Raw genomic sequence first — 26,859 nt, 5'->3', positions numbered from 1 at the left:
TTGCTGACAGTTACGTACATAAAACTGTTGCAAGCCTGAGCTGTGTGGGTTCGTGACTTGGAAACTAAAGGAAAATTGATTCAATAGCTAATGGATTAGAATTAATAATGGCAAAAGGTTGCAATATTGCCAGACAAAATAATGCAAAGGAACTTGTTTCCTCCCTTTCCTTGTGTCTTTTTGAGAGCCTTTATGAGGCTGGAGGGTACTAAGCTGGGACAGGCTAACTGGAAGAAACAAATGACTTTACTGTAATAGCTGGTGTCTTCTAGAAATTCCATAGAAAAAGGAATTCTTTCTTACTTTGGCCTTTGGTTGCTTTGCAGAGGAATGAATGCCACCAGCATCAGCTCCTGGCTTCCACTAAGTCCTACGTGTCTTAAAAGAGAATTAGTGTCCTCTCGGTTTGTCCTTGATGTCGGTCGTTCCTTCCCACCCCCATTTTTTTTTTTTAATCTCTCTCTGGTTCATCAGAAGTTGTCTGCTATCTCTCAGCAAGCTAAATCTTTTGCAGCACTGTCACCAGAATGCAGCTGAAAGCAATGCTCTCTGAGCAGTCCAGGTTGTCTCTGTTGCATGATAGCAGGTGGAAGAATATTCTGCTTGAGGACTTCAGCGTCAGAAAAGCCTCAGTAAAAGGAAAGCTTTTTCTTCATCTGTCAATCTTTCCAGTTGTGTCTCTGTGTGTCTCCTTTCTTTCTCTCCTCCTTACAGAAAACAGGATTTGCTGCCACTGCTTAACTAATTTTTTTTCTCCCTCCATTCCAGCTAAGACAGCATGAATGTTTTTTTAATTTTATTTTAAATGTGGGTTTTGTGTATTTGTTCTTCCAGTTCTTGAAGCTTAACATTGTAATTAAAGAATGAATTTTAACTTTAATGAAGTGCAGTGGTTTTCATTTATAATAAACATTAATACTATGCATTAAATACATGAATAGTTTTGAGCAAGACTTAAGCTTACTTGAAGCAGTGGCAGTTTCTGGAAAGCTAACAGGGCCAAGCAGGCAGCTGAGGGATTTTTTGGGGAACCATTGATTTCAGTGAATTGAAATAGCAGCACAGTCTGCGTAATTTTTTCTGTAACCTGCAAGATTTTTGTTCCACAAAAATATACTTACCTAACCTAAAATACTTCAAAATATCTGTTGAATTCAATCCTGTATTAAATTAAGATCTCAATTGTGAATGTAAATTGCTACTCTCATTTAAAATTTACTTAATTGTTGGACCAACTAACTTAGATCCACTTGGGCCAAGTGTTAGTAGAGTGTGAAGTTTAGAATCATGTTCTAGAAAGAACTTCTCATTATGAGACTCTGGATAACAATTACAGTTGTTAAAATGAGTAGCTTCTTTGGTGTGGGGTGTCTGAAGGCTTTATCGCAAAGCATTTATTGAGTACCAGCAGAGGCACTTGTATCCTTGACTGGTCATCTTATCAATCATTTGTTGAGATTAGCATTAAGTCAGATAGCATGGTCCGGTTTGTGTTCTGGGTTAAAGACAGTAGACTGCTTTCATTGATTAGAAGCTTAAAGGAATCAAAGGGACATAAATGACCTGTACGAGAGGTCTGAGGAGCACAAAGCTCCTGACGAAAGTCAGTGGACATCGTTCACTGCTTCTGTTAAAGGAAACTGCCGGAACTGTAATTTTAGCACTTTGGGATTAGTTCCTACAAATACATTAAGGACATCCTACAAAAATTGTGTGACATTGGACTTTTATTTTCCTCATTAAAGGTGAGCCATGTCTTTCCATTCTGGGCGAGGATGTCCCCGTGGTCAGGGGGGACCAGGAGCAAGAACTTCAACACAGACCTACCGCCCTCAGAACCTACGGCAGCTTCACCCACAACAGCCTTCCATACAATACCAGTATGACCAGCAAACTGTCCCTCCAACAACCTATTCAAACCCTCCAGCCACTGGTTACATACCTCCCAGGCCAGACTTTGTACCCTACCCTCCACCAGTGCCCCCTTCCACACAAAATCCTATCAGCCAGTGTCCCATGAGGCCACCATTTCCAAACCACCAGATGAGGCAGAGCTTCCCAGTGCCTCCATGCTTCCCTCCTGCTCCTCCGCCAGTGCCAAATCCTAGCAACGCTCCTGTGCCAGGAACTCCTGCTGGGCAAAGCACCTTTCCTTACATGATGCCTCCTCCCACAGTACCGCATCCTCCCCCACCACCCGTCATACCACAGCAAGTCAACTACCAGCCTGTGTACTCCACAGGGTATTCACAGCAGTCGTTCCCACCACCTAACTTCAATAGCTACCAGCACAACTCTGGCTCCTTTCAGAGCAGCACTACCAATGCCAGTGGCAGCAGCAGCCATTTTCGGCACACGGGTCAGTACCAAGGTGAGAAGTCGCAAAGTGATCGGCGGTCTCCAGACAGGAGCAAGCACTATGATGAGCACCGACATCGTGAACATGGTCATATCCATGGTGACAGGCATCGGTCAACTAACCATGGGGATCGTCGGGATCGAGGCCGGAGTCCAGATAGAAGGCGGCAGGAAAGCAGTCGGCACCGGGCAGATTATGACCGAGGAAGAATATCACCTCATCACAGAAGTTATGAGCGTAACAGGTAACGATTTTTTATTTTAATTTTCTGCCTTCCAAGGGAGACCTATCATCATTGTCCTATAGCATTTGTTTGCATCAACGTTCTTCACTCACTCTTAGCCTCGGGAGGTAGCCAGTACTCAGGTCTGATGCAAAGACCTGCTGTTTTGATAGCTTTCAGGTACAGTGCTTCTCACCTGACTAGTAAGCTGGCAGACAGATACACAAATGACTGTGGATTAACACAAGTTGTTAGTAAGGTATGCAGACTGCCTGTGTAATCTTTGTTGCATCATATGCACATTAATGTCATAGAAACAGAATCATTTAGGTTGGAAATAATCTTTAAGATCATCGAGTCCAATGGTAAGCCTAACACTGCCAAGCCACCACTAAACCATGTCCCTAAGCACCAATTCTATATGTCTTTTAAATACCTCCAGGGATGGTGACTTAATCACTTCACCAGGGAGCCTGTTGCAGTGCCTGGTAGCCCTTTCAGTGAAGTATTTTTTCCTAATAGCCAATCTAAGCCTCCTGTTGTGCAACCGGAGGCCATTTCATCTGATCCTGTGACTTGTTACTTGGGAAAAGAAACTGGCACGCGCCTCGCTGCAACCTCCTTTCAGATAGCTTTGAAGAGCACTACAATCTTCCCTCAGCCTCTTTTTCTCCAGACTAAACAACTCCAGTTCCCTCAACTGCTCCTCATAGGACTTGTGCTCTACACCTTTCACCAGCTTTATTGACCTCCTCTGGACATGCTCCTACATCTCAATGTCTTTCTCACAGTGAGAGTCCCGAAACTGAACACAGTATTTGAGGTGCTACCTCACCAGTGCCAAGGCAGGAGGGATGATCACTTCCACTTCCCTACTCCTGCTGGCCGCATCGTTTCTGATAGAAGCCAGGGTGCTGTTGGCCTTAGCCACCTGGGCACACTGCTGGCTCATATTCAGGTGACTATCAAACCAACACTCGGGTCTTTTTCTGCCAGGCAGTTTTCCAGCCAGTCTTCCTCAAACCTTCAGTTAATTTAAAGCTCTTTTGCCCCAGAAGTGTATTTGGGTGGTAAAGTTATATATGTGTATGTGCAAGTTGACTCTTGTAGATAAGATTAATAGTTTCAGTGTGATGCAGATTTTCTGTGTCTATCAGTTTTTTGCATGTGCTTGAGGTGGCTGTCAGGGAGAGAGTCCTTGCTTGAAACACTTCAATAACTGCTGTGCTTACAAAGCAATTGGGCATGGAATAGGTTTTGTTTCCCTTCCTTGAGGCATTTAGAATTGTTAAAGATAAAGTAACCTTACAGTTTGCCATTCATGACAGGAGAAGAGGAAGAATGGCAACAAGTCCTGTGGTGAATTTATAGAAGTTACCTCTGTGTGGTATGAATTAACCATTGTATTGAGATTGATGGCTTTATGATAAAGTTGAAGGAGATAAGTGACTGTCTTACAAATTTTTTGGAGGTCAGCATTAAGAATATCTATGTTTTTAGCAGTCAACAAGTGTGTGTCATGTTCTCAGCTTGCTTCTGTGCTCCTTTCAGATGTGGAATGTATGAAATACCAGATTTCTCATTTAACTTATGTTTTGAACTCTCCAAGGGAGCGGGAGCGGCATAGACACCGTGACAGCAGAAGATCACCATCACCAGATAGATCCTACAAAAAAGATTACAAGAGAGCAGGAAGGTAAGGAAGGTTATGTTTGGTCTCTTGTGTATTTGAGGTTCTGTGCATCCACACGTGATTTTTTGTGTATGTATATGTGCAGATGTGCTTCTTTTGAAACTCAGAAAATATGAGTGTATAAAATTTACAACCATTTGCTTGTCCATGCAAATGTCAGTTATCTCAAGACGTTATAGAGCTAGAAACAGGGTTAATCTCTAGAGAGAGGGCTTCACCACTGTGTCCTAAAGACTTCCTCTTACATCTGCTTCAAGTCTGTAAAGTACCAAATTTATTTACGGTCATTCTGTGCTTAGATCATCTGTTAGGAGCTATTTTTATATTGATACTCCTTTCCTTCTGAATCCTAGGTGGTGGAAATCAGTGCAGTATGACTGGTCTTATAAGCAGAGGAAGAAAAAAAAAGTAGTTTTCCTACTTTCAGCTTTTGAGAGTATTACTCTTGCAATACATAGGGAATATCAAAGTTTGTGTTGTTCAAAGGAATGACAGTGTTACAGTACACAAGCAGTATGGCTTCTGTATATTCCTTCTCATCAAACTAATTCTTTTCTCATGCAAATAGTTTGTGGACTATGTGTTGAAATTTCTTTATGTTGTAACTTTTAGTTGTAAGTGATGTGGCTTTTAGTATTTAGCAATGAGTGTCCAGCTTTGGAACAAAATTAAAAGAAAATCACCTAAAATACATGTATGAATTTTAATCTAAAATAGCATATGATTTTTTCATTCTAAATATGGAATAAGTTTTAAAATACAAAAGCGCTTTCAATTTTAAGTACATTTTTATAGTAAGTCAGAACTGCAAAATATTATGTATGGTGCAAGTTCAAAGCAGGAGGAAGCAACTGGATTTTGCAGAAATTCACATGATAGAATAATGTATTGATCTGAAACAAACTGTTTTTCATTATGAAGCTGTCCCTGTTAAAATAGTAAAGAGAATTGATTTTGTTTGCTTTCTCCCGCTAAGCCGGTCTCCAAGCAGAGAGAGAAAGAGACCTCGATGGGAAGAGGACAGAGAAAGGTGGTCTGAGAACCAGAGCTCTAACAAAGAGAAAAGTTATACTGCTATCAAAGACAAAGAATCAGAGGAGAACGCATCTGAAAAAAATGAAGAGGAAGATGAGGAATTACTTAAGCCAGTCTGGGTTCGATGCACCCATTCTGAAAGCTATTATTCCAATGACCCTATGGATCAAGTGGTATGTTTGTGAGAAAGCTCTGAAATTACTGTACATAGTCCTTTATTGATTATTTGGTTACTTGATTAATATGAAGCCTTCAGAAGGATCATGTTTTTGTGTCATTTAACCATTCTCTCTTCCAAATCATCTCAGTCTTTTAACCCTCATAAGAGCTTTATTTGTTGATATTCTTCTCTGTTTTCATCAGTTTCTTTCGTCTGTTTGCATTCAGATTAGTGGTACCTGGAAGAAGGGTACACTTTTGTCTCCAGGAGGGGAGGGTGGGTTTTTTCCCTATATACCTGTATTTGAGCAAAGATCCCTCAAGCAATGTACAACATTGGAGAAATTTTGTACAGAAGAAGGAAGTCGGGATTCTTTGTATTTAACATTTACTTGTGGAGTCATGATAGAAAGGGGAGAAGTTTCTGGATCTTTGTGGGAGATTTGTGTTTCTGGTTGGTTGTGGGTTTTTTTGGAGAATTACATGGAGAGACAATTAATGGTGATTCAAAGCAGGCAACAAAATAAGCTGGGTTTTATGTTTCTTGTGTGTGATAAAATTCTTTTTAATTGCAAAATACTTTCACATATTTCCCAGTTCTTCTAAACCTGTTAAAAGTCAATGCTGAGCTCTACTAAATATGCTTAGTCATAGTTCTGCTTAATTAGGCTGCAGGTCTGATGATAGTACACCAGCAAATGAAGTTCGTTTCTCTGCTAATTCACCTGGTGGAACAACATAATTGTATGCTAAAGCTTTAACAAGTATTTTCATGTTTCATTGAACTACACAAATCTGTCTGTTCTCCTCTTGCTTTTCGTCGTGAAATGCTGGAACATGTTGTGTTCATGTGCTATTTCAACATTGTCTTTTTTGTTGTTCTGTTTTTCAATTAACAGGGAGACTCTACTGTGGTAGGAACAAGCAAGCTCCGAGATCTGTATGAAAAGTTTGATGAGGAGTTAGGAAAGCGACAGGCAAAGGCCAAAGCAGCCAGGCCTCCGTGGGAGCCACCAAAGACCAAGCTAGATGAAGATCTAGGTAAGCAGAAATTATTAAAAAGCTCTGAAATGGAATACTCTGCAGTTAACCTGGTTTTAGCAGTTTTTTGTGTGTTTAATATTATTGATAGGTTAATCAGTGCTTTTTAGATTTATGTTATGGGTCCATGGGAGTTTTACCTTTGCTTTTGACTGAAGTCAAGCGAGGTTCTTTACCTGGAAAGCCTAAGGGAAAGTGGAGAGTATCCAGCTCTGCCTTATGCTGAAGTCTCTTCCATGGCATGAAAGCGTCCTTAGCATGATCATCTAGGCCAAAGCATTGTGCACAAGAAGCTTTCAGAAGCTCCTACTCTTATATTTCTGAGAAGGAAGCAAGATTAGTGGTTATCAGCTCATATGGCTGCTTGATATAGCATCAGGTTTGGTTGTACAACTTTGCTTACTATGACCTTATGCAGAAGCATCAGTTTTCAAAACATAGTTTGTCTGCATTGTCATGCACCACCTATATGTATCTTCTTGCAGTGAAATAAGTCTGCTAGCTGTATCAGTTAGTGGGGAAATACTGGTTGAATGATAACTGTTTGTGTACTTACAAAGTGAGTATAGCCAGTAAAAGTTATTTTTCTTATATTTGTGACAGCCGCTAGCTGCTCTTCCTATATTTCTAGAATTTCAGTGTTTCGTAGTTAGTTTTTCAGTCAGTTGCATTAGTTCAAGAAATTCTTAGGTGTATCATGTTAATTTAGATAATTTGTTGGGCTTGCTTTTTAACTGATGCTTCATGTTTGCCTGTTAAACTGCTTCAGGTCTCATATTTGAGCTTCCTAACTCTTTAAAAATTACATGTCAAAAATTCTGAAGTTGAAATACAGGTATATAATAACATGGTCAGTTACATGCTGGCAATAGAAAAAAAATACAATAAAGATGAAGGAAAAAATAAACATGGATTAAATAAAATGTGAATTCCCTTTTGTAAAGAAAGCACCTTTTTTTATGTTTTTTTCAACAGTGGATTTGCACTTATTTAAATTCACTAAATAATCACTGGCAAAGGTAGCTGTAAGGTTTTTCGGGAGGTATATTTTCATGTGGATAAAGCACAGACAAAACTGCTGTATTTAACATACCTGTGTGAAGCTTCATTTCCTCACATCTTGGCAGAAAGAGTTCCCTTGCTACTCCAGGCTAAAACATCATAGGGCCAAGAGCAACTGCTCTGTTTCTTTTTTGACTCTTTCTGGTGGACCTGAGGGCTCTGTGTCTGCGTTGGTCCCCTGGGCTGACTTGGCGATTGTACCAGCTTCTCCTGCAGCTATACTTCTATAGTGTCTAATAGTTTGTCTTATTTTATGCTTAAGTAAATGCTGTCTCTATTCTGCCTGGTGTGAGCAGTAGTTGTGTGAGCAATAATAGTGAGACAGCAACGCACTCCAAGAGCACTTTTGGATCGTGAGATCCTTCCAAGAATAAGAAACCTTACTCATATCATGCTCTATGTCTTGGCCATGAAGGCGTTTATTTAATTTGGAGCTGAGGAGATCTGTGGAAATGAATGATACTAAATATATAAGATTGGGAGTCGCTTGTTAAGTGCTGCACAAGGTTAGAGATGTGAGATTAGACTCTGTATTTTTTGTGGAGTTTTTTTTTTTTTTTTTAATTAAATCCAGACACTTATTAGCATTACTTTGATGGCACCATAAAGATGACATTTTAACAAGTCCTGGACCATATTCTGTTTTTTTTTTTTTTATTTAGCATTATTCTCCCTGATATGTTAGAATTTTTTTTTTCCGGTTAATACGAAGAAAAATGTCTTTTAAAAAAAAAGTTAGAAGGAAAACCAACAGCGCAGGGCTTTCAAAAAAAACTATGGCTGAATTCATTCAGCTAGCAGTTCCAGGTTTTCTTCTTGTCTGTGGTTTATCATACATTGCAATGAATTTATTAGAAATAATTGATTTTTAAAAATTAGTCTAACAGTACATGTTCTAGAATCATAGAATCATTAAGGTTGGAAAATATCTCTAAGGTCATCCAGTCCAAATGTTAGCTCAACACCACCATGCCGACTAAACCACGTCCTGGAGTGGGGTTTGTTTTTTTTTTTTTTTAAATAAATTTTAACATCTTATAATAATTCTATCCATATCTGCAGTTTGAAACCCTTAAATAGACAGTACGTGCTACAGATGCAAGTAGTTTTGGGTAGAATGAGACTAGATGCAAGCACTTTGCTCATAGCAAGCAGTATTAACTTTCAAACAAAACGTTCTGTTTAGCTCATGATAGTGACCTAGTGTGTTCTTTCTCCTTTGCTCTTTCTCTTTTCATATTTTTTTTTTTTAAGTTTATGGTCATACTTGTGTAGGTTATAGTTCCATACTCATTAATGTCTAGTAACTGAAATTGCTGTTCTACAACTGGTCCATGGTGCTTCTGGACAGAAATCTGATGCGTGCAAACAGGTCCAGTTGTTGTATGCATTTAATATCCATAGCATTTGTTGTCATTTTTAAATAAAAATGCAGTTGCTGTCCTTCTTATCATTAGTGTGAATGTCATCCACAACTTTAATAATTTTCAATATGATGCAGTTATTTTAGAGAATGCATTGCTACTAGAGTAGAGTGCAGGGAGTGTTTTTCAGCTAACTTTTCGCTGTGTGAATCAGAGACCTCCAGTGAGTCAGAGTGTGACTCCGAAGATGACAGCAGCTGCTCTAGCAGTTCAGATTCTGAAGTTTTTGATGTCATTGCGGAAATAAAGCGTAAAAAAGCACACCCGGATCGACTCCATGAAGAACTGTGGTACAATGATCCAGGACAGGTATGGTGAGAGGAGAAACTACTGTGTATGTGAAAGTCATTTTCCCCTGTAGACCTACAATTCTGCATTGTTGTCAAACATGTTGACTGACATGTATTTCAGTATGTATTTTTATTCCCTTTTCCTCTCTCATCTTCTTCAAAACACTTCACTTCTGATTTCGAGAGTGTGGTTCCAGCTTATGAATCCTGGTGATTGTTGAGCTGGAATTATGTCTGACAGTGTTAATAAAGCCTGAATTGCTAACACTGTACTAATGCTGTCCTCTTAGACTTGAGGTAAAGGTACACAGATGAGTTCTGGGATGGAGAAAAGGCAGCATGTTTACCTCCTTTACCAATTTTTCACCTAAAAGCTCTCAGCTCATTATGATAAATAATGTTTTAAATACGCAGTTAATGCGCCTAACTTCTTGTTTAATGGTTCTTTTGTAATTGCATGGAGATTATAGTCCTCATTAAATGCAATTGCTTAGCTCATGAAGTATTGTTCTGAATGTATACATTGCAGAGAAGACTAATTTTTGTTTGCAAATTTGCCATCTTCATCTTTCTTACTTAAATACTTTACAGTCTACTCTAACTCATTGTCAAATGGCATCTCAGTAAATTTATTTTTCTGGTACTTTGTATGATGCTTGAGTTTAGCATGCAACAAATCATAATGCCAAGAGATGCTGCAATGCTTATTGCCACTATGGTAATTCAAAAGTCTGTTGAATATTTTATTGCAGACTCATATATATGCTTCTAGTTAGAAAAAAATAATGAGACTTTGAGCATTGCTTGCTGGTTTTATTTATATGGAAAACAAATTTAGTGAACTGTTTAGATATTTAACAGAAAAAAATGTGAAGCTCTTGGGCACACTTTAATGTAATGTTCTACGCCAGTATATTGGCTAAATAAAATGAAGTGGAATAACAGTAGGATTAATAATTTCAGGAATGTGTTGTTTATGAGTTTCCTGCTGAAAAGCTTTCTTTCCCAAAAACTTTCTTGAAACTGACTCTTCACCTTTCTTGAGAGGGCTGAAATCAGGTCATGGTAAGCTTGTCACTGCTGTACGACTTCTGAGTAGATTTTATTAGAAAATGTTTGGTGTTTTCCTAGGTATTTATCTGCTATACCAAAATGCTTTTTTACTACACACTGCATAAAACAGGAATGATTGCCATGCACAATGGCATGTACAAGTGCAGCATCTGACATGTAACTGGATTTTTAGGATGGATTTTGCCAGCCTTTCAATCTGAGCAGTGTTTTTTACCTTGGATAATCTCCAGCAGTGTTGGCAGTTGCTAGAAAATAAGTTATTAAAGTCAATGCCACCACGACAGCTATTTCCTTACAAGTGTTATCGGTTTGTTTGTGTTGTCCTATTGGTCAGAGGAAGTTAGAAGCCATTGGCCGTAGTTTATGAAAAATTATGATCTTCCAGTATCATTTTAACCTCACTTGATTGCTCTTCGGCATATTTTTTCCATGAGCTGTGTAATTAGGGAGAAGATAGATATGTAGCTGACTTGCTTCTGAAGTCATAAGTTTTACAGGTATTTCATGTATCTGTCAGTCTTGGTCTGCACATCTAATGTAACAGAGGCAGTGTAAGTGCTGAACAGTTCTAAGAATTAAGGATGAGATTTTTAAAAATAACTGATTTTAATAGCCTCAGTAGGCTCTTATTTTGGGGGAGTGATGAGCAATTTGCTATTGACTTCATTTTTTTTAAACTTTTTTCTGTTTTGTGAGTGTGTAAGCCAGTGAAGAAGTATGCTTTTACAGGGAAGCATGATTCAGTTTCATTAAGCCTGTACTTTTCTCAAGGGTCTCAGAGTGTGGAAAGAAATGTGTGAACAAAAAGCAGTGATTTTACTCTTGTTAAGATTGCATGACTTAAGTTCCCAAAGGAATAGAGAAGTGTCCTACTTCTTAGGTTCCTTTGCATGTATCCACTGTGCCAGTCTGAAGAAATTAAGCTGAAGTGAACGTTCAGAGTTTTAACATCAAAACTAAAAAGTTGCATCCCTCTCCCAACTGTCTGAAGACTTCATTAACAGCAATTTATTGGTTCTTGATTCCTGAGGAACCTTCACATTATATCTATTGCGTGATGATACTGTGTAACTCCACCATAGATGCTCTTTAGGTTTTCAGACTGCTTATAATGGTGTGGAAGGTTCTGCTGGTTCTTGTATTGCATTGCATGGTGGTTGTTTTTTTTCTAAGTCTAAAAAGTTGGTTTAGTTCTTTGATTCAGACTTTGAAAACTCCATTAAGTCTTGGTGCTGGGAACTTCGTTTGTTTCTCTGATTTTATGTTGTTTTTTTTTTTGTTTTGTTTGTTTGCTTGTTTGTTTTTTGTTGGATTTCTGCAATGGCATGATGTTAAGAGCAGAAGGCTTTAGGGTATGGCAGTAATTTATAGCCTGCGTTGAACTTGGTCATAAAAGTGAGAAAAAAGACTACCATGTACAATGGCCCTTTTTGGTATTGCTACTTGATGTACCCATACAGAATACTGAAGTGGATGTTTTTTCCTCCTTCCTCTTTTTTCATGATCTATTCACAGGATGGATTTGAAGTGATCTCATTAGTTCTTTAAAGTACGAAGTAAACTCTTTGAATGGTCTGCTTTGCATGCTTCAGGTGATAGCCTTGCCACATGGCAGAGGGATTAATCGGGGACACGATTTCAGTCAGTGAACTGAGTTGGAACTGTTTGAACATGGATATTTCAGCATGTAAATATTTGCATATGCATGTTTAGGACCTGAATTTCATTTTAGGCAGAACGTGTGCTGTTTGTATGCATAAGAAATGGAAAAAATGTATATGATAGTAGAGTGGTACAATTCTGCTGAGAGCATTTTTTCATTTTGTGCTTCTAAACAGTGATGAAATTCTAATACTATTGTGCAGTTTTTTTGCATTAGTCTACACTGTTTTCAGTTTTATTGGCTTAAGAACATCCACTTAATCTAAGCATGACAGGCTTTTAGAAGCATCAGCAATCCAGGCATTAAAACCAACATAACTTTTCTAAAACCATTTTTCAATAAAAACTGAATCCTATTTGTTTTAGATGAATGATGGACCTTTATGCAAGTGTAGTGCTAAAGCCCGACGAACAGGAATAAGACATGGCATTTATCCTGGCGAAGAGGTATGTAATGCTAAGAATTGCAATTATGAATATAAACTTGCTGCTGTAAATTCATACTTGGGTTGATTTGAGTTTTTTTCCCATGATTTAGTGGCTGAGTAAAAACTCATGTGTGACTTTAAATGACTTAGCTATGTAACCTCTTATTTATGATGCAATACTGGTAATGAAATCTACCCAAAAACTGTAGAAAACTTTTGCCTGTATTTGTTTAGTTCAGGCGGATGGATGAACCATTAGGAGGGATTATAGTTGCTGAAACATGATTACGCTAATAAAAAAGAACTTGTGGTCAAAGATCTACCATCTTCAAGTGGATGAGTATATTACTTGGGCCCTCTTGTTAAGGGATTACCTTAAAAGGGACATTTGTTAAGGGATTGCCTTAAAAGGAAAAGTAATTTTGCTCCTATCAGGAGCCAGAAGCTTGTCAAGAGACATTCTTGCCTTAGCACTAGAGCATGTCTGTGCTGCAAATTGTCAAACTTTATTAAGTTCTTTATGCATATGTGATTAGACAAGATGACTCCATCAGCTTCCTGTGACATATTTTAGAATGGTAGTGTCTTTCTTTTCAAGCATGTTATCGTATTAGGTTATTTTCCTTAGAAATATTAGTTTGTACAGAGCATGCCTCCTGAGCAGTATTGTTTCCAGAAATAAAATCACTGCTTTGACCATCTCAAGCTTTTCATTCTAAAAAACTTTTTTTGTGGTGAAAGAATTTGAGAGCATTAATACATAGGTTTTATAATTATTGCATTTCAGAAAAATGGCTTTGGTCTGAAACTTAGTATAAATCACTCCAGTTCAGAATTACTTCCTCCCCACATTCTCTAGTGCTTTCCTTGCAGAGAAGGAAGGAGAAAATTTTAGCGGGACAAAACTGATATATAAAACGTTCTGCATGGAGGCAGCTGCTCTGTGAAGCAAGGCCAGCTGGGAATTTAAAATTTTGGAAAAATCTCCTAGCTTTTACATTGTCCTCTAGATAAACTTGCATAGCTTGAAACTAGCTGGTTTGTAGCTGTCTTGTTGCAAGAGTAAGAAGTTTAATTTGGGACTGAGCAGCCAGATTAATTTCCTTACATCCTGGATAGGTTTTGCAAAGCTCACAGAGCTGCATAGCAAGGTGGCTATCTTGCCATCGCAATCAGGCCAGCTTTTCTAATGCTGTTTAGAACACTACTCTGCTCGCTGCAGTGATTTTTTTTTTTTATTATTATTATTATTTTTTCTTTACATGCAGACAGATGTATTCTGAGCAGGCTTGGTGGCATCTTCTAAAATGCAGCAAGCTGTTTGTAGGACATGTAAGAAACTATTTTTGTCTGACTGCTGAGGATTTTTAGGTCTTTAAACTAAATTGCTTCAAAACATGCTGGAAGAAAACATGAATTCCTAGGCCTTTAGTGTGGCATCAGAGTGCATGGAGGGCTGGCTGCCTTTGGACCTTGCCAGCAGGCATTACAACCTGGCAGACAAAGCAGGGTTACCAAAGCTGCCTCTGTGGTGATAGACTAATCGCTTCTGTTCAGGCCTCAGATTTGCCCCAAGCAGGTGAGCTGGCACCTGTCTATCTTGATAACATACTTTGAGATCCTCGCATGTGAGGTCCAGGTTCCCTTTTGTAAGCTTTTAAAATCAGTTTCCTGAAACAAAATTTATATAAAAGAGGAAATTAGTTTGGCACATAATCAGCTAATTGCTGTGTGTAGGAAAGATGGAAAATGAAAATATTGTACAATATTTTTGACTTTTTTTCCTTTTGAATAACTTTAAAAATATTTCTGAAAGTGAAAATGTAGATAAGACCACACTTTCCCTCTTCAAAGAATGCTTAATTATGACTACCTGCTTTCATTTAATTTTTCCTAGTTCATGTTTCATGGGTATTAGAAATACTTTATTCTCTCTTTTAATCTAAATTTGCCTTGACTCTACATAAAATTCTACTTATTTCTTTCTTTAAGCCCATTAAACCATGTCGCCCCATGACCAACAATGCTGGAAGACTATACCACTATCGAATAACTGTGTCACCTCCCACAAACTTCTTAGTAAGTACTTCATAAATAATAACAACTAGGACGCTTAATTTTGTTTTCAGTGATGCCAGTAAAACTGCTTCTTTCTTACTCCGTTGTGGGTTTTTTTTGTTTTTTTCCTTTTTTTTAGACAGACAGACCTACTGTTATTGAGTATGATGATCATGAATATATCTTTGAAGGGTTCTCAATGTTTGCACATGCCCCACTAACAAATGTAAGTATGTTCGTTACTCCATACATGGGATTTATTTGGAAGGTAAACCCATTCTACCTGGAAGTTGATTGAAAGCAGTGATGTATGTATCTTTCAAATATCTTGACAGCACTGGGAAGAGGGGAAAGAATCAGTTTTTTTTCTTGACTAATTGTGGTAAGCATTATCTTCCAACCATGACTGAGGCTGTGATGTGCATCAGAGTAATGTTTTTACATGTTTCACAGTTTGGAAGTGAGATAAAGCATGGAGAACCTGTTAAAACTGTTAATCAGATTTAAATTAGATGAGGAGGTTTAAGTTGGAAATGTTTAAAAAACAGCAATAACAAGAAAAAAAGTTTTTCCCTTTAAGTGACAATGAACATTTTTCAGAGGCCCACTCTAAAGGGATTTATCTATTCTAAAAATTTACCTAGGTGTATCAACTACTTTTTAACATCCTGTTCCCCTTCTTCAAGAGCTAGGCAATTTATGATTTTCATTAAATGTTGTAGAAATTTAAAGGTGATTAATTGTATGTTTTGAAAGCAAATATAAGAAAAAGGGCATGATTGGTATGCGACTACTTTGCTTTTCCAATATAAACCGAGTTAGCCATATCTGATTTAGCAAATATTTTATATCTGTACACTTGAAGCTTTCCTGGTGTCTTGATATTTCAAGAACTGTTTTTTCAAATGCTGTAGTGTTTGTTTGTTTCTTTGGTTTTATAACTGTTACTAACTACACCACCAATGCCAAACCCCAGTTTAAGAATGGTTATTAGTACTAGGCCAGGATATAAGAATAGTGGAACTGAGAGGAGCTGAGAAGAAAGTATTTTTTCCTTGACAGTTTGCTTACATAATATGTATGACAAAACTTTCTTTCGGTGAGCAGGGAAAGGGACTCTTCTTGATAAGAGTCAAATTCAGCGTGTGGCATAGCAGTGTGAAGCACTCGTGACCGTTGGTATTAACTTGGCCTTGGGGTTCAAGGCATGTTTGTCCCAAGGCTTTATATTTTCTCTTTGCAATGAACATAAAAAAAAAAGTTTCGTTTTACTCCAATTAAAAGGATAAAAGACCATCTTATTTTTATAATTTTTGTGTCCACTGCATGGCAGTAAGGCAGAGAGTATGGAAATCTTTTCTATACAGAGAACAAGGAAAACTCTTCTTATCTGATATGAGTAGTTAGTAACAACATTGTGCATACTTTTATTGCAGAATCATAGAATCACCAGGTTGGAAAGGATCCACTAGATCATTGAGTTCAACCATTCCTAACACTCCCTTAAACCATGCCCCTCAGCACTTCATCCACCCATTCCTTAAACACCTCCAGGGTGACTCGACCCCCACCCTGGGCAGCCTGTTCCAGTGCCCAATGACTCTTACTGTGAAGAATTTTTTTCTGATATCCAACCTGAACCTCCCCTGGCGGAGCTTGAGGCCATTCCGCCTTGTCCTGTCCTCAGTCACTTGGGAGAAGAGGCCAGCTCCCTCCTCTCCACAACCTCCTTTCAGGTAGTTGTAGAAAATAATAAGGTCTCCCCTCAGCCTCCTCTTCTCCAGGCTGAACAACCCCAGTTCCCTCAGCCGCTTCTCATAAAACTTGTTCTCCAGCCCCTTCACCAGCTTCGTTGCTCAAAGTGCCTGTGTGTTTTCTCATTCAAAATAGAGGCAGTGACCAGCAGTAAATGATTAATTTTTTACAGAGTTGAATACAAAGCAAGACTGTATTGTCAGTTCCTGTTGCTAACAGGTATGAAGTCCTTTGGAAGGAATCTCTTGCTGTCTTGAAATGATTTTTGGCAACCTAAAAGCTGCTGTTTGAGAGATGTTATGGAACATATTTGATAAAAAGGAGGTGGCAAAGGGTAGCAAAAATAGAGACCCAAACACCAACTTCTTTAAATGAATCACATTAAATGAAGTCACAGCTTTGTGCACTGTGAGAAGTCTTATTACTGTTATTACTGTTGCTCAGTAATAATTGAACAGGTCAGATATTGGGGCAAAAGATTAGTACAATCATAAAAGAAATTAAAATTTTCTTAATGTAACTACCAAAACAATTTTATAGTACTGATTGTGTGTTCCTTTGCTATGTATTTGCTTCCGTATGTGGGATGTGAGAGATTATGGTTGTGATCACTTCTTGAAACCATTCATTTTCTATTCAATACAAAGGAAAATTCTCAGGGCTACCAAGTTTCTGAATCAGAATAGCCTCTCCTGGTTGAGCTTGCATGTTAGAAAGTAAGCAAATGCTCTCTGTATTTTTTTCTTTTCTAAGAAAGCCCTGCCAATTCAAATGTGACAAGCTTTCTTCTACTCAGATTCTAAATGGGACATTTAGCTTCGAAGTTGTTTTTTGGGGTTTTTTTTACTTTTGTATTCACATTTAATATTGTACCAAATTGTAGGAAATGCATTTTTTTGTTTGCTTGTTTGTTGTAGCTCTGTAATCTATCATAAAGATATCAATAGATCTTTGTAGACAAAAAAGTCAAATGTTTGACAGTGAGCCGCGAGAAGATGCAAGCAGAATATTGCACCTCTACTAAGTCCATTGATTTCAGTGTAACTCCAGCTCTATTCAGATAGATATCAATGTGTTTATCAATGCAAAATAGCTTTGAGTTGTGTCACTTTCACAGACTGTTGAATTGTTATAAGATTCTTTTTTGCTTGCAAGGCCAATGAGTAGTAAAATTTTCTAAGAGCTGTAGATGTGTAGGATAAGATTAGGCATTTCCATAGTCTTTCAGAAATTTAGATTTTTTTGCTTTAAAAAATGCTGTTAAAAAAACGAGACACACCTTCAGCCGTCCATGGTCTTTGTAAACAAGGAAACCTTTTTTCAAAGCTGAAGAAGGGATGATATTTTTGTCTAACTAGTAAATTGAGTGAAGTTCTAAGAATATTTATTGGATGAAATTAGTATAAAGGTATAAATGTATCCTGTAGTTCTTACATTGTGTTGCTGTGACTTAGAGCTGTATCTTAAGACAATATAGCTAACAGAATTGGCAGTAGTCTAAAACTACCATGCCTTCAGATTGCTATCAGTCTGACATGTTGTGTCACCAACAATAAATTACTTCCAAACGTACAAGTGAGAGAAGCTAAGGGTTTACTAAGCTTTCCTTTTTCTTCTAAACAAAATTTCATCTCCAGTAGGTGGCATTATTTAATCTTCCTTTACTATCCCTCCTGTCAGTACTGTGTTACTAGAAAGGTGGAGGTTAGAACTGTTACTTCTTTTGCACATGCTTGTGTTCCTGTTTTTGCATGATCCCCCAGAACAGCTGCTTTAGTAAAATGCCCTTTTCAGCAGACAGTAATATCTTTGCATATAAAATAGTATTAACTGTACGTTTGATGCTGTATAGTTTCTCATGCTGAATTTCTATTTTTCTTTCCAGATTCCTCTCTGTAAAGTAATCAGATTTAACATTGACTATACAATTCATTTCATTGAGGAGATGATGCCTGAGGTAAGAAGGATAATTAGTCAGAAAGTCAGAGTGTGGGTTATGAGTTATTGATATGCTTAATGGATTAAACTCTTCAGAATCTCATCTCTTAAGAGACAGGCTCTGTTTTGAATGAATGGCTGAAAAGGAACTTGTACAAGCATAAATCCATCCACCTCGGCTATAACATATTAAATTCAAATAGTAGGAAGTGCTTATATCCATAGCTTCTTTTCATTTTAAGTTATATACAATATATGTCAGGAACTCTTATCTGTAGGCTGAGTTAGGCATTATCCTTCCATAGATGACAAAAATAAGGCATGTGGAGGTACTGGTTTGCCAGGACTACATAAGTCAATGGCAGAGCTGAAACTTAATCATGAGTTTGAAGCTCTGAAGATTGCTTATCAGTACTTAATATAAGCTGTTGCCAAGACAAATTTCCGGTGGATACAAATGAAGCACATTCAGTTCATAATCTTTTTTTTGTTGTTACAAATTAATCCCTGGTGAAGCCAGTTTGTGAAGTAAATTGCTGCAGTGGAACAGCATGTGTAGGTACAGAAACACCCCTGCATATTAACTACAAAGATAGGATCAGTGTTTAATTTAGTCACATATATTTACATTTTTCATTCTAGTTATCTCCCTTTTTGTTTCTCAGTGGCATCTAAATATATGCAAGAGCCCTGAAATTCCTCAGCAAGATTAGTGTGATCAAAGCATTTCATTTCTTGTTACTGAATCTACTGCGTTGTCTCCAAATTTTCTTCTAAAACAAAAATTGGTCACAAAGCAAAATAGGAATTTGATATTTAATTTATTTTTTGACTTCTGGTCAGTTGGCTACAGCAGTATTTGCAGACTGTCGTCACTGATGCATTCTTGCAAAAGAGGTTGGGTTGTTGGGTTTGGAATTTATGGCTGGCGTCGTACACGTACAGTTTATATTAACCTGCCCTGATTTTGTTTAAGGAAAGCTTTTTAAGTTCCTACATTTCTGAATGAAAGCTTTTTGCTTTATTGGAGCTGCTTCCCCACTTCATAAGAAGAACCTCATTCTTTTTTTTTTTTTTTTCTTTTCTTTTTTTCCTCTCCTTTCCTGTTGGCTCTTGAGGTCAAAATCCTGAATTTACATTGTACTGATAAGTTGCAGTGGAATTGACCATGATATCGCAGGTGGTGATTTATACATTTTTAATACAAACATGTAGGAAGAAGTGAATTATAAAAAGATCCTTTTCACAAATGTCATCTGCTTAGCTTGACAGGTGAAAGGGTTTTAGTACATGGTGAATTAGCACGAATTCATAATTTCTGCCTGTAGTGGCGCCTTGGACATTGACTGAAGAGTCTTCATTACAATGCTTTCTTGTCAATGCTTTCTGAAGAGATCACTGTTACATGTTACAGATGTAACAAGAGGTCACATGTTACAGGTTTATATATCACTATTGTTTCCAAAGCCCAGTCTCTAGCAGTTGAAGATACTATTTTCTTCATTATTTTATTTAAATATACGAGTGGCATTATTAGTATTACAGTATTATATAATAATAATTCTGTTGTTTGTTTTCTTTTCCCCCCAGAACTTTTGTGTGAGAGGTCTTGAGCTGTTCTCTTCGTATCTATTCAAAGATATTTTGGAACTCTATGACTGGCATCTTAAAGGTAATTTTATTTAGGGGAAAAAAAAAAACCTAAAAATCCCCGAATAATTGAAGCTTTTGTAAATAGAACTCTATTTTGTTATGTTCTTTGATTTAAAAAGAAAGTGGGGTGAGGCCTCAAAAGAAAAGAATCAAATGCTGGTTTATGCAAAAGGGACGAACTTCAGCTTTGTTCAGGAAGATGGAATATATTAGAGTTCATTAGTATGGGCTGTAGCAATTAAAATGCAAAAACTTGGCACTGTATTCTCACAGATAAACTTGATTTCTTCCATAATCCAAAACTGTTGGTTTTAATCAAATGGTAAATATTATTGAATGTTTAATATTACACAGTATTGCGTGCATGGTATTTTGAAAACCAACGTGTCAAATAAACTATTCTGTCTGCTTTTACAAACTAGCAAACAAGTTACTCATACGGTATTTCTCTACAATTAGCTTACAAAACAATGTCATAGAGACAACTGTAGACGGATAACATATCATTATAGCTGAATGTATTTGACTAGACAAGATAAAAATATATGTTTTTATGAAGACTGTGCAAAGGAGGATTTCAGAGATAATCCTTCCCTTGGTCTAAGAGATAAGGAACTATATCAAAGGCATTTAATTCCAGAATCTGTAGGTGTGTTTTGTCTGTGGACATGCACTTTGTGCTTATTGCAATTAAACAGAGGAGCATACAGGTTTCATACAGTTTGTGTAGGCATCTCTGGTTGGGTACTAAATGTGTTCTGTCATCAATGTGGTCTCTCATATCACTGGTTCTCATTGTTCTTTCTTTCCTAACATCAGGTAGTTACTAGTTTTGTTTTTATTTTCGTGCAAAGCTTCGGATGATGAAATAACAAATGAAAAAAACAAAAAAATATCATTATGGAAATTTCCTTGTTATCTTTGTTATTGTGACCAAATAACATCCCACTAATTGGGATGGACTAAAAACCTAGTGCTTGTGTCTCTACGTCTTAAGGGAATTGATTATATAAAACAATTTTTTCCTGTACCACAGTTTTAAATAGAACTACTGTGTGTCGTTAGATTCTTTTTATTTTAAAATTATTGTAGCTTTCTTTGTAATTGTCGGTGTGAAAAATGTCAGTAGAAATTGTTACTCTGTTCCTCTCTGCTGTGAATTGTTACTTTTCCAACTGAAACTTAGACTCTGTGAAATGTAATCACAGTTCACTGATTTTGTGGCAATGTTATCTTCTGGTTTTGTTTGTTTTGCAAATAAGTTGTTCATAATTTTCTGAGGTTTTTTTCATATTTAAGGTCCTTCACTTGAAAATGATGCTATTTCCTGCCCCAGGTTTCACTTCATGCCACGATTTGTGAGATTTCTTCCAGGTAATGTTTGTTTTATGCAACTGTAAGGAAATTGTCTTGAAAAAAACCAAACCAAACAAAAAAAAATATCGAAAAACAACCCAAACCACCAATAACAAAAAAACAAACCCAAAACCTCACACACTCACCTCTAGAAGGACTACAAATAACTTATTATTGCAAGTTCAATGATTCAGTCAGTGTAGAGTTCTGGTGCTTGCAGCTGAAGTCTTGAATGGTCACTGGCAGAGTGGATGATTTACTCAGAACTGCGATCCACATGGGCAGGCCAGGTCTTGCTTCTAGCTTTTGTGTCTGTCATGGTGATTTTAAGCAGTGCTGGGTCATTTTTGTCGTGATCTGTGATGCAGTTGTGGCGTTTGAGGAGTGCTGTTACCTAACCTTCCCTCTGCTCTTCAGGATACCGTGTGATTGTGTTAAAATTCTTCATGTCCAGTTTTGAGAGTGAGCATGACTGGCACTTCATAGCACCTGTTGTTCTGATTGTGTGGGTTTTTTTATCTTAATGCAAGCTTAGACCTTGCATCATACAGTAAAAGACAGAAAAACACCATTCCAGTGCAATTCATCCCTAGGCTGCCAGCCAAAGACAAGCTTCAGCATGGAGCATTGCACTTGTTTTGAGCAAACAGCTAACACAGGCACTTAACACTTCCTAAGTTACTAGGACAGACTTTCAGCAGATATAAATGTCAAGGCTCCACTGAAAATGTATCCTGCTGAGATCCTGCCAGTGATTGCTCTAGAAGACTTGTGTGGACAGGAGGACATACTTCGGCTGCTGGACTGAGAGTGCAGATGAGACAGTCTTCATCGAAAGGGCTGTGGCCTTGATGTGCTCTCTGCTGTGGGCTTTGAAACTTCGTTGCAGTATTAATTATAGCTATAGCTAAAAGAGGTTTATCTCATTACTGTGGAGAGTACTGATGGCTAGATGATTATATTTCTATTGTTGTTCCTTCCTGGATGCACAACAATGTTCAATCAGAATCAGAGCTCTGAGGCTTGCTAGTAAACATTGATTTGGTTCTGCTGAAGCAATTTACAAAATAAGCCATCAAGCCACATGTGGCTGATTGACTCGACCTCATCACAAAATGAGAATAGGTTTGACCTGCTTGGTTTGCGTAGCTTGAGGATGTTTTCCTGTTAGGTTGGGGTTTTTATTTTCTGAATTGTTTTATTTTATCTTAGAAGTCAGCTTTTTCTGTGCTGTTCGCTTGTTTACTGATATGGAGAGATAAGTCTCTATAATATGTATTTCTGTGTGCTTCCTCTTTAAGGTTCCCAGCTTTTTAACTCTTTAGAAAATATGTCGTCTTCCAGATATTTCTGTCTAATAGATGCATTTTAGCATCTTTTTGACAGATATTATTTTAATCAAGTTTGTATTTTGTATTGATTATTTTGTGAGATATCCTTGGATGTTTTTAATTTCATGAGACTGGGAATCTATTCCCTTCAGGTGTGTTTGCAGAACATTATTTATGTATGTCTAATATATTGATGCAACAGATCTCCACATATCCATCAACTGTCTCTTTAGAGTTGGAAATGAAATCGATGATTTCCCATCCCTTCTACTTTTCTTTCTTATTTTTCTAACAAGTTCTAAAAATATGAGATTTGGGATGTCAAGTTTTCTGTGTAGATTACTTAGAGACAGGCCTTGGGGTAGCTCTAAGCTTTGAGCTAATCATACTGTGTTTACTGAGTGCCAGAGATGCATAGCATACTTAATATTTTCTGTATTATATTCATCGTCATTCATCTTTTTTATGAAGATAAGTATATTAAGAGAGTAAAAGACTGGAAAAAAACATTTGAGGTCCCAAGTACTGCATGTTCTGACACAAGAAAGATCAGGTCTCTTAACTACTGTCTGGCACATCTGTCCATAGCAACCTGTACCCTTCTGGTACATGTCTACAGTGAGTAAGGCTACGCTTTCTTTTTAGTGATTGTTGGGCGTGGGCTACCTTTTGCGTAACAGTATAATCTAGTTGTTGACAAAGACAAAAGTCTTGTAAACCAAGTGCCCCTTTAATCTGAAGGAAAACTTTGCATATTTGAAAAGTCTATTTTCCCCTTTTAAAATTCCCTCTTGGAGTTTGAATGAGAGTAATTGTTCAAAGAGGGCCAAGTGATATAATTCCCTTTCGTCTTTTCTGTACCGTAGTGCTCTAATCCCAGCTGAAGTAAGAGAAGCACTTGTTCCCTCACATGTGTTGCAGAGGACATCATCTCATGCAACATTGCTATTATGCAGCAGTTCTGTGAGGCTTTAGCTGCATGCCTGGAATCACTTCCCTTGTGCTGTGGCATCATCCCCCATATTGCTCCAAGATTTTACTTCTGGTTTTTCTCCAATCCTTTTTTTTTCGTTTGTGTGGTGATGGAGACAATATACTGAGTTGCAGGACCAGGTTGCTTCTGCTCTCTGGGAAAGGGAAATTAATGTTTGTCCTCAGTGAGGAGGAAACACGAAGATGCCTCCACACCTACAGATTAACACTCTATTGAAAAGAGGGGCTTGGAGAGGTGTGAGTCAAAATTAAAGCACTGTAGTAACATGTCTATCTTTTTACTTGTATGAGCAAACATACTGATCTTGAATAGTCAATTCCTTCTGAGTGGTGGACTGTCAGGACTGTCACTCAGCTTTTCTGTTTGCATCTTCACATCTGTAACTGGCTGCTGGGAGCCAGTCAGATGCTTATTGCTTCATTATGAACAGCCTGTACTGTGCATGTTTCCTGGGGTCTCAGAAGTATTTAGCGGTTTTCGTGCGCCCTTGATTCATTTAGTGACAGAAGACAGCATGAGACTCTTTAGTCTCCATTACTGCAGGTACAGCGTGTAAGCACTACAGATGAGTTTAAAATGCAAGGATAACTTACTACGTTCATCCAGAAGTATCCTGTCAAATTGTGAGCGTACTTCAAAAAAACTGCATAAATTCCTAAAGGCTTTTTATCTATCATTTTAAAAAGAATGATAGAAGTGAAAAGTAAGACATAACTGGACAATGTAACTGATTGTTCTGCATACTCATTTTAAAGGTTTTTTTAGGCAAATTAGAAACTTCAGCTTTACAGTATGATGAAACTGTTCCTCTTGCTACCATTACTGTTATTGCTTCCAGTTTAGCAAAGTGTTTATGCATATGCAGTATTCATCAATAAAATGTTTGCCTTTGTATTTGTCAAATCGCTTAAGCATTTTGCTTTTTATTTTGCTCATGCAAATATTCTATGTGTTCTGCATATTTTCACTTTCGCTTATGCTTTAGGAGTAAGTATCTGAAATGTGTTTTGTTTTATATATTTATTTATATTTTTAAGATGGAGGAAAAGAAGTACTCTCGATGCATCAGATTCTTCTCTATTTGTTACGATGCAATAAAGCTCTGGTGCCTGAAGAAGAGATTGCCAACATGCTTCAGTGGGAAGAATTGGAATGGCAGAAATATGCAGAAGAATGCAAAGGGATGATAGTTACCAGCCCTGGCATGGTAGAGCAAATAATTCTGATTTATGAACAACCTAATGACACACACATGTCTTTTTTCAGGGAGTCTGCTACAGGTTGAATTGGAAAGGGAAAAAATAACCAGTGACACTTGCAGATTGCTGTATGAATAGTTCATTGACTTATTCCAGCCCTGGGAAGAAATGCACCCTCTACTGCTCTAGTGAAGAGCAGATTTCCAGGCGAGCACTGTTCCAATGTGCGAGATAAAAGGAATGGCTATATTTTATGCATGTGAAACTGTAGTTTCCTTCTCTGCTTTCTCATTTTCTTAGTCAGCCTTTACATGCATGATCTCATCTTTTTTCCCTGACACAGGACCAGGAAATTAGTAACTATTTCTATTTTCTTTCATCTTCCTCTTTTGACCCGCTAGCTCTATTTAAAGTACTCTACACAGATTCTGCCTAGGATATGGAAAAGGTGTTTTCTGCCTGTGTAGGTTTTTCCACACTGTTTCTGTGTTGCTCTTACTCACACTGAGGAATTGTGTGCACGTTAATGAATGCATCCATTAATTTTCAGTGCCAAGCTTGAAACCCCTATGGCCTTATTATTTTTGGAACAATTAGTATTTTAGAGCATATGTTCTCTGAACACAGCTCATTTTAGCTCTGGTGTTTATGTGAATTTAGCCCATCTTTCTGACTTTTACGCTTAAAAAATGTGGGTCACAAGAATAGATGATGTTCACTGGAAGCTGCAGTGTTCTGTTTCTTTGGTTTGGTCAATGTCTCTAAGTGGTATCTCAGTAATAAAGGCATGGTTTGGACCTAATATTTTAGACTGCTGTGGAGCTTTCTTGGTTACAATGCCTTTCTAACTCTGGCTTCATTTTCCTCCTGTGCTCATAGCTCAGCTTCATAGCTTCACCAGAAAAAGTGTGACTCGGTATCATGCCTGGGAGGAAATTTAGTTTGCTAACTGAAAAAACTGTCTCCGAACTGCAGCCAAGATTAAGTATGGCAGCATTACATTTAGTAAACTATTTTATTAGCTAATCATAACTTGGGAGGAATAATTTATTTTTCCCTTGATTTCATTCTGGCTAAAACTTTCTAAAGCAAAAGGAAAATAAGATCATTTTTGGAAACATGAATTACAGAACGCGTGTGAACTCTCACTATGGAAAATTCTACCTGAACTGGTTAAATCTGAGTGCTAAACCAGAATCTCATGAAAGACATTGTTAGACATCTTTAACCATTTAACTTAACATTGCCTCTGTTTTCTGTAATGTGAGGTAGATGGTAGTGCATGAGTTGTCAGCATCTGAATGGTAATACTCTGACATACCTTTGGTGGTTTTGCTGGAGATGTGCTGATTTTCAGCTAGCTAAAAACTTACATTTTTGTTTAGCGTGAAGGAATGTATATATGCTCCTTCCTTGTGTCACTGGACTGTAAATGTCTTCACACAACACAGTGCAGTTCGTGAGTGGTGGTGTTAATTTTCAGATTTTGTGTGATTTTTACTGACAAACTTTGCTTTCTACAAGATAACATTTTTAGAGATATATGTGGACATAAAAATATGTAAGCATAAAAGAATTCTGCAGCACTTTGAAACGTTGTCATGTTATAATGCCATCATTAGAACATGTTTTTCCTCTCAAGAAGATTGCAATGACTTTCTTCTTGGTTTGTAGATTTTTTGCTGTTCATTGCGGCATATTCTGTTGAGTATGAAAGTAAGTGAAAAATAGAGTACAAAAGTATTTTCTAGGCATTTACCATGTTAGAAGATGAAACAGTTCTGTTATGGAGACAATGTGAAACTGGTTTAGAAAATGACAGCTCTTCAATTCAATTTTATCCATTTGACACAACAAAGTAAAACCACTAAATTTTGTTTTGCTGCTTTCCTCCACAACGTCACTTGAGAGATGATAATTCCTCTTCTGAGCAGATCCAGGTTTTAGAGATATCTATATGTATATATAGATATATATATATAGATATATGCATACATATACCTGACTTTAAAAAAAATAAATATATATATACACATATTTTTAAAGTCAGGTATATGTATGCATGATGGAGAAGATAAAAAGTGTTGATAGGCACATAAATCCCATTTACTTGAACAACTAACAA

General features: G+C 37.4%; 1 protein-coding gene across 1 annotated transcript in view; it reads left to right on the top strand.

Moving 5' to 3' along the window:
* The window catches only part of DROSHA (drosha ribonuclease III), a 77,070-nt gene that overhangs the window by 1,361 nt on the left and 48,850 nt on the right, over positions 1-26,859 (top strand). The window contains exons 2-13 of the mRNA XM_054057385.1: positions 1,746-2,603; positions 4,192-4,278; positions 5,252-5,483; positions 6,369-6,510; positions 9,151-9,305; positions 12,389-12,469; positions 14,443-14,529; positions 14,648-14,734; positions 18,149-18,220; positions 19,792-19,873; positions 21,154-21,228; positions 24,573-24,742. Of these exons, the coding sequence (XP_053913360.1) occupies positions 1,753-2,603; positions 4,192-4,278; positions 5,252-5,483; positions 6,369-6,510; positions 9,151-9,305; positions 12,389-12,469; positions 14,443-14,529; positions 14,648-14,734; positions 18,149-18,220; positions 19,792-19,873; positions 21,154-21,228; positions 24,573-24,742 (2,121 nt within the window). The 5' untranslated portion in view covers positions 1,746-1,752. The remainder of the gene's footprint in view (positions 1-1,745; positions 2,604-4,191; positions 4,279-5,251; positions 5,484-6,368; positions 6,511-9,150; positions 9,306-12,388; positions 12,470-14,442; positions 14,530-14,647; positions 14,735-18,148; positions 18,221-19,791; positions 19,874-21,153; positions 21,229-24,572; positions 24,743-26,859) is intronic.

This window comes from Cuculus canorus, chromosome 2 (genome assembly GCF_017976375.1).
Source record: "Cuculus canorus isolate bCucCan1 chromosome 2, bCucCan1.pri, whole genome shotgun sequence".
NCBI lineage: Eukaryota > Metazoa > Chordata > Aves > Cuculiformes > Cuculidae > Cuculus > Cuculus canorus.
The sequence above is the reverse complement of the archived record's forward strand: the minus strand, read 5'-3'. Positions and strand labels throughout refer to the sequence as shown.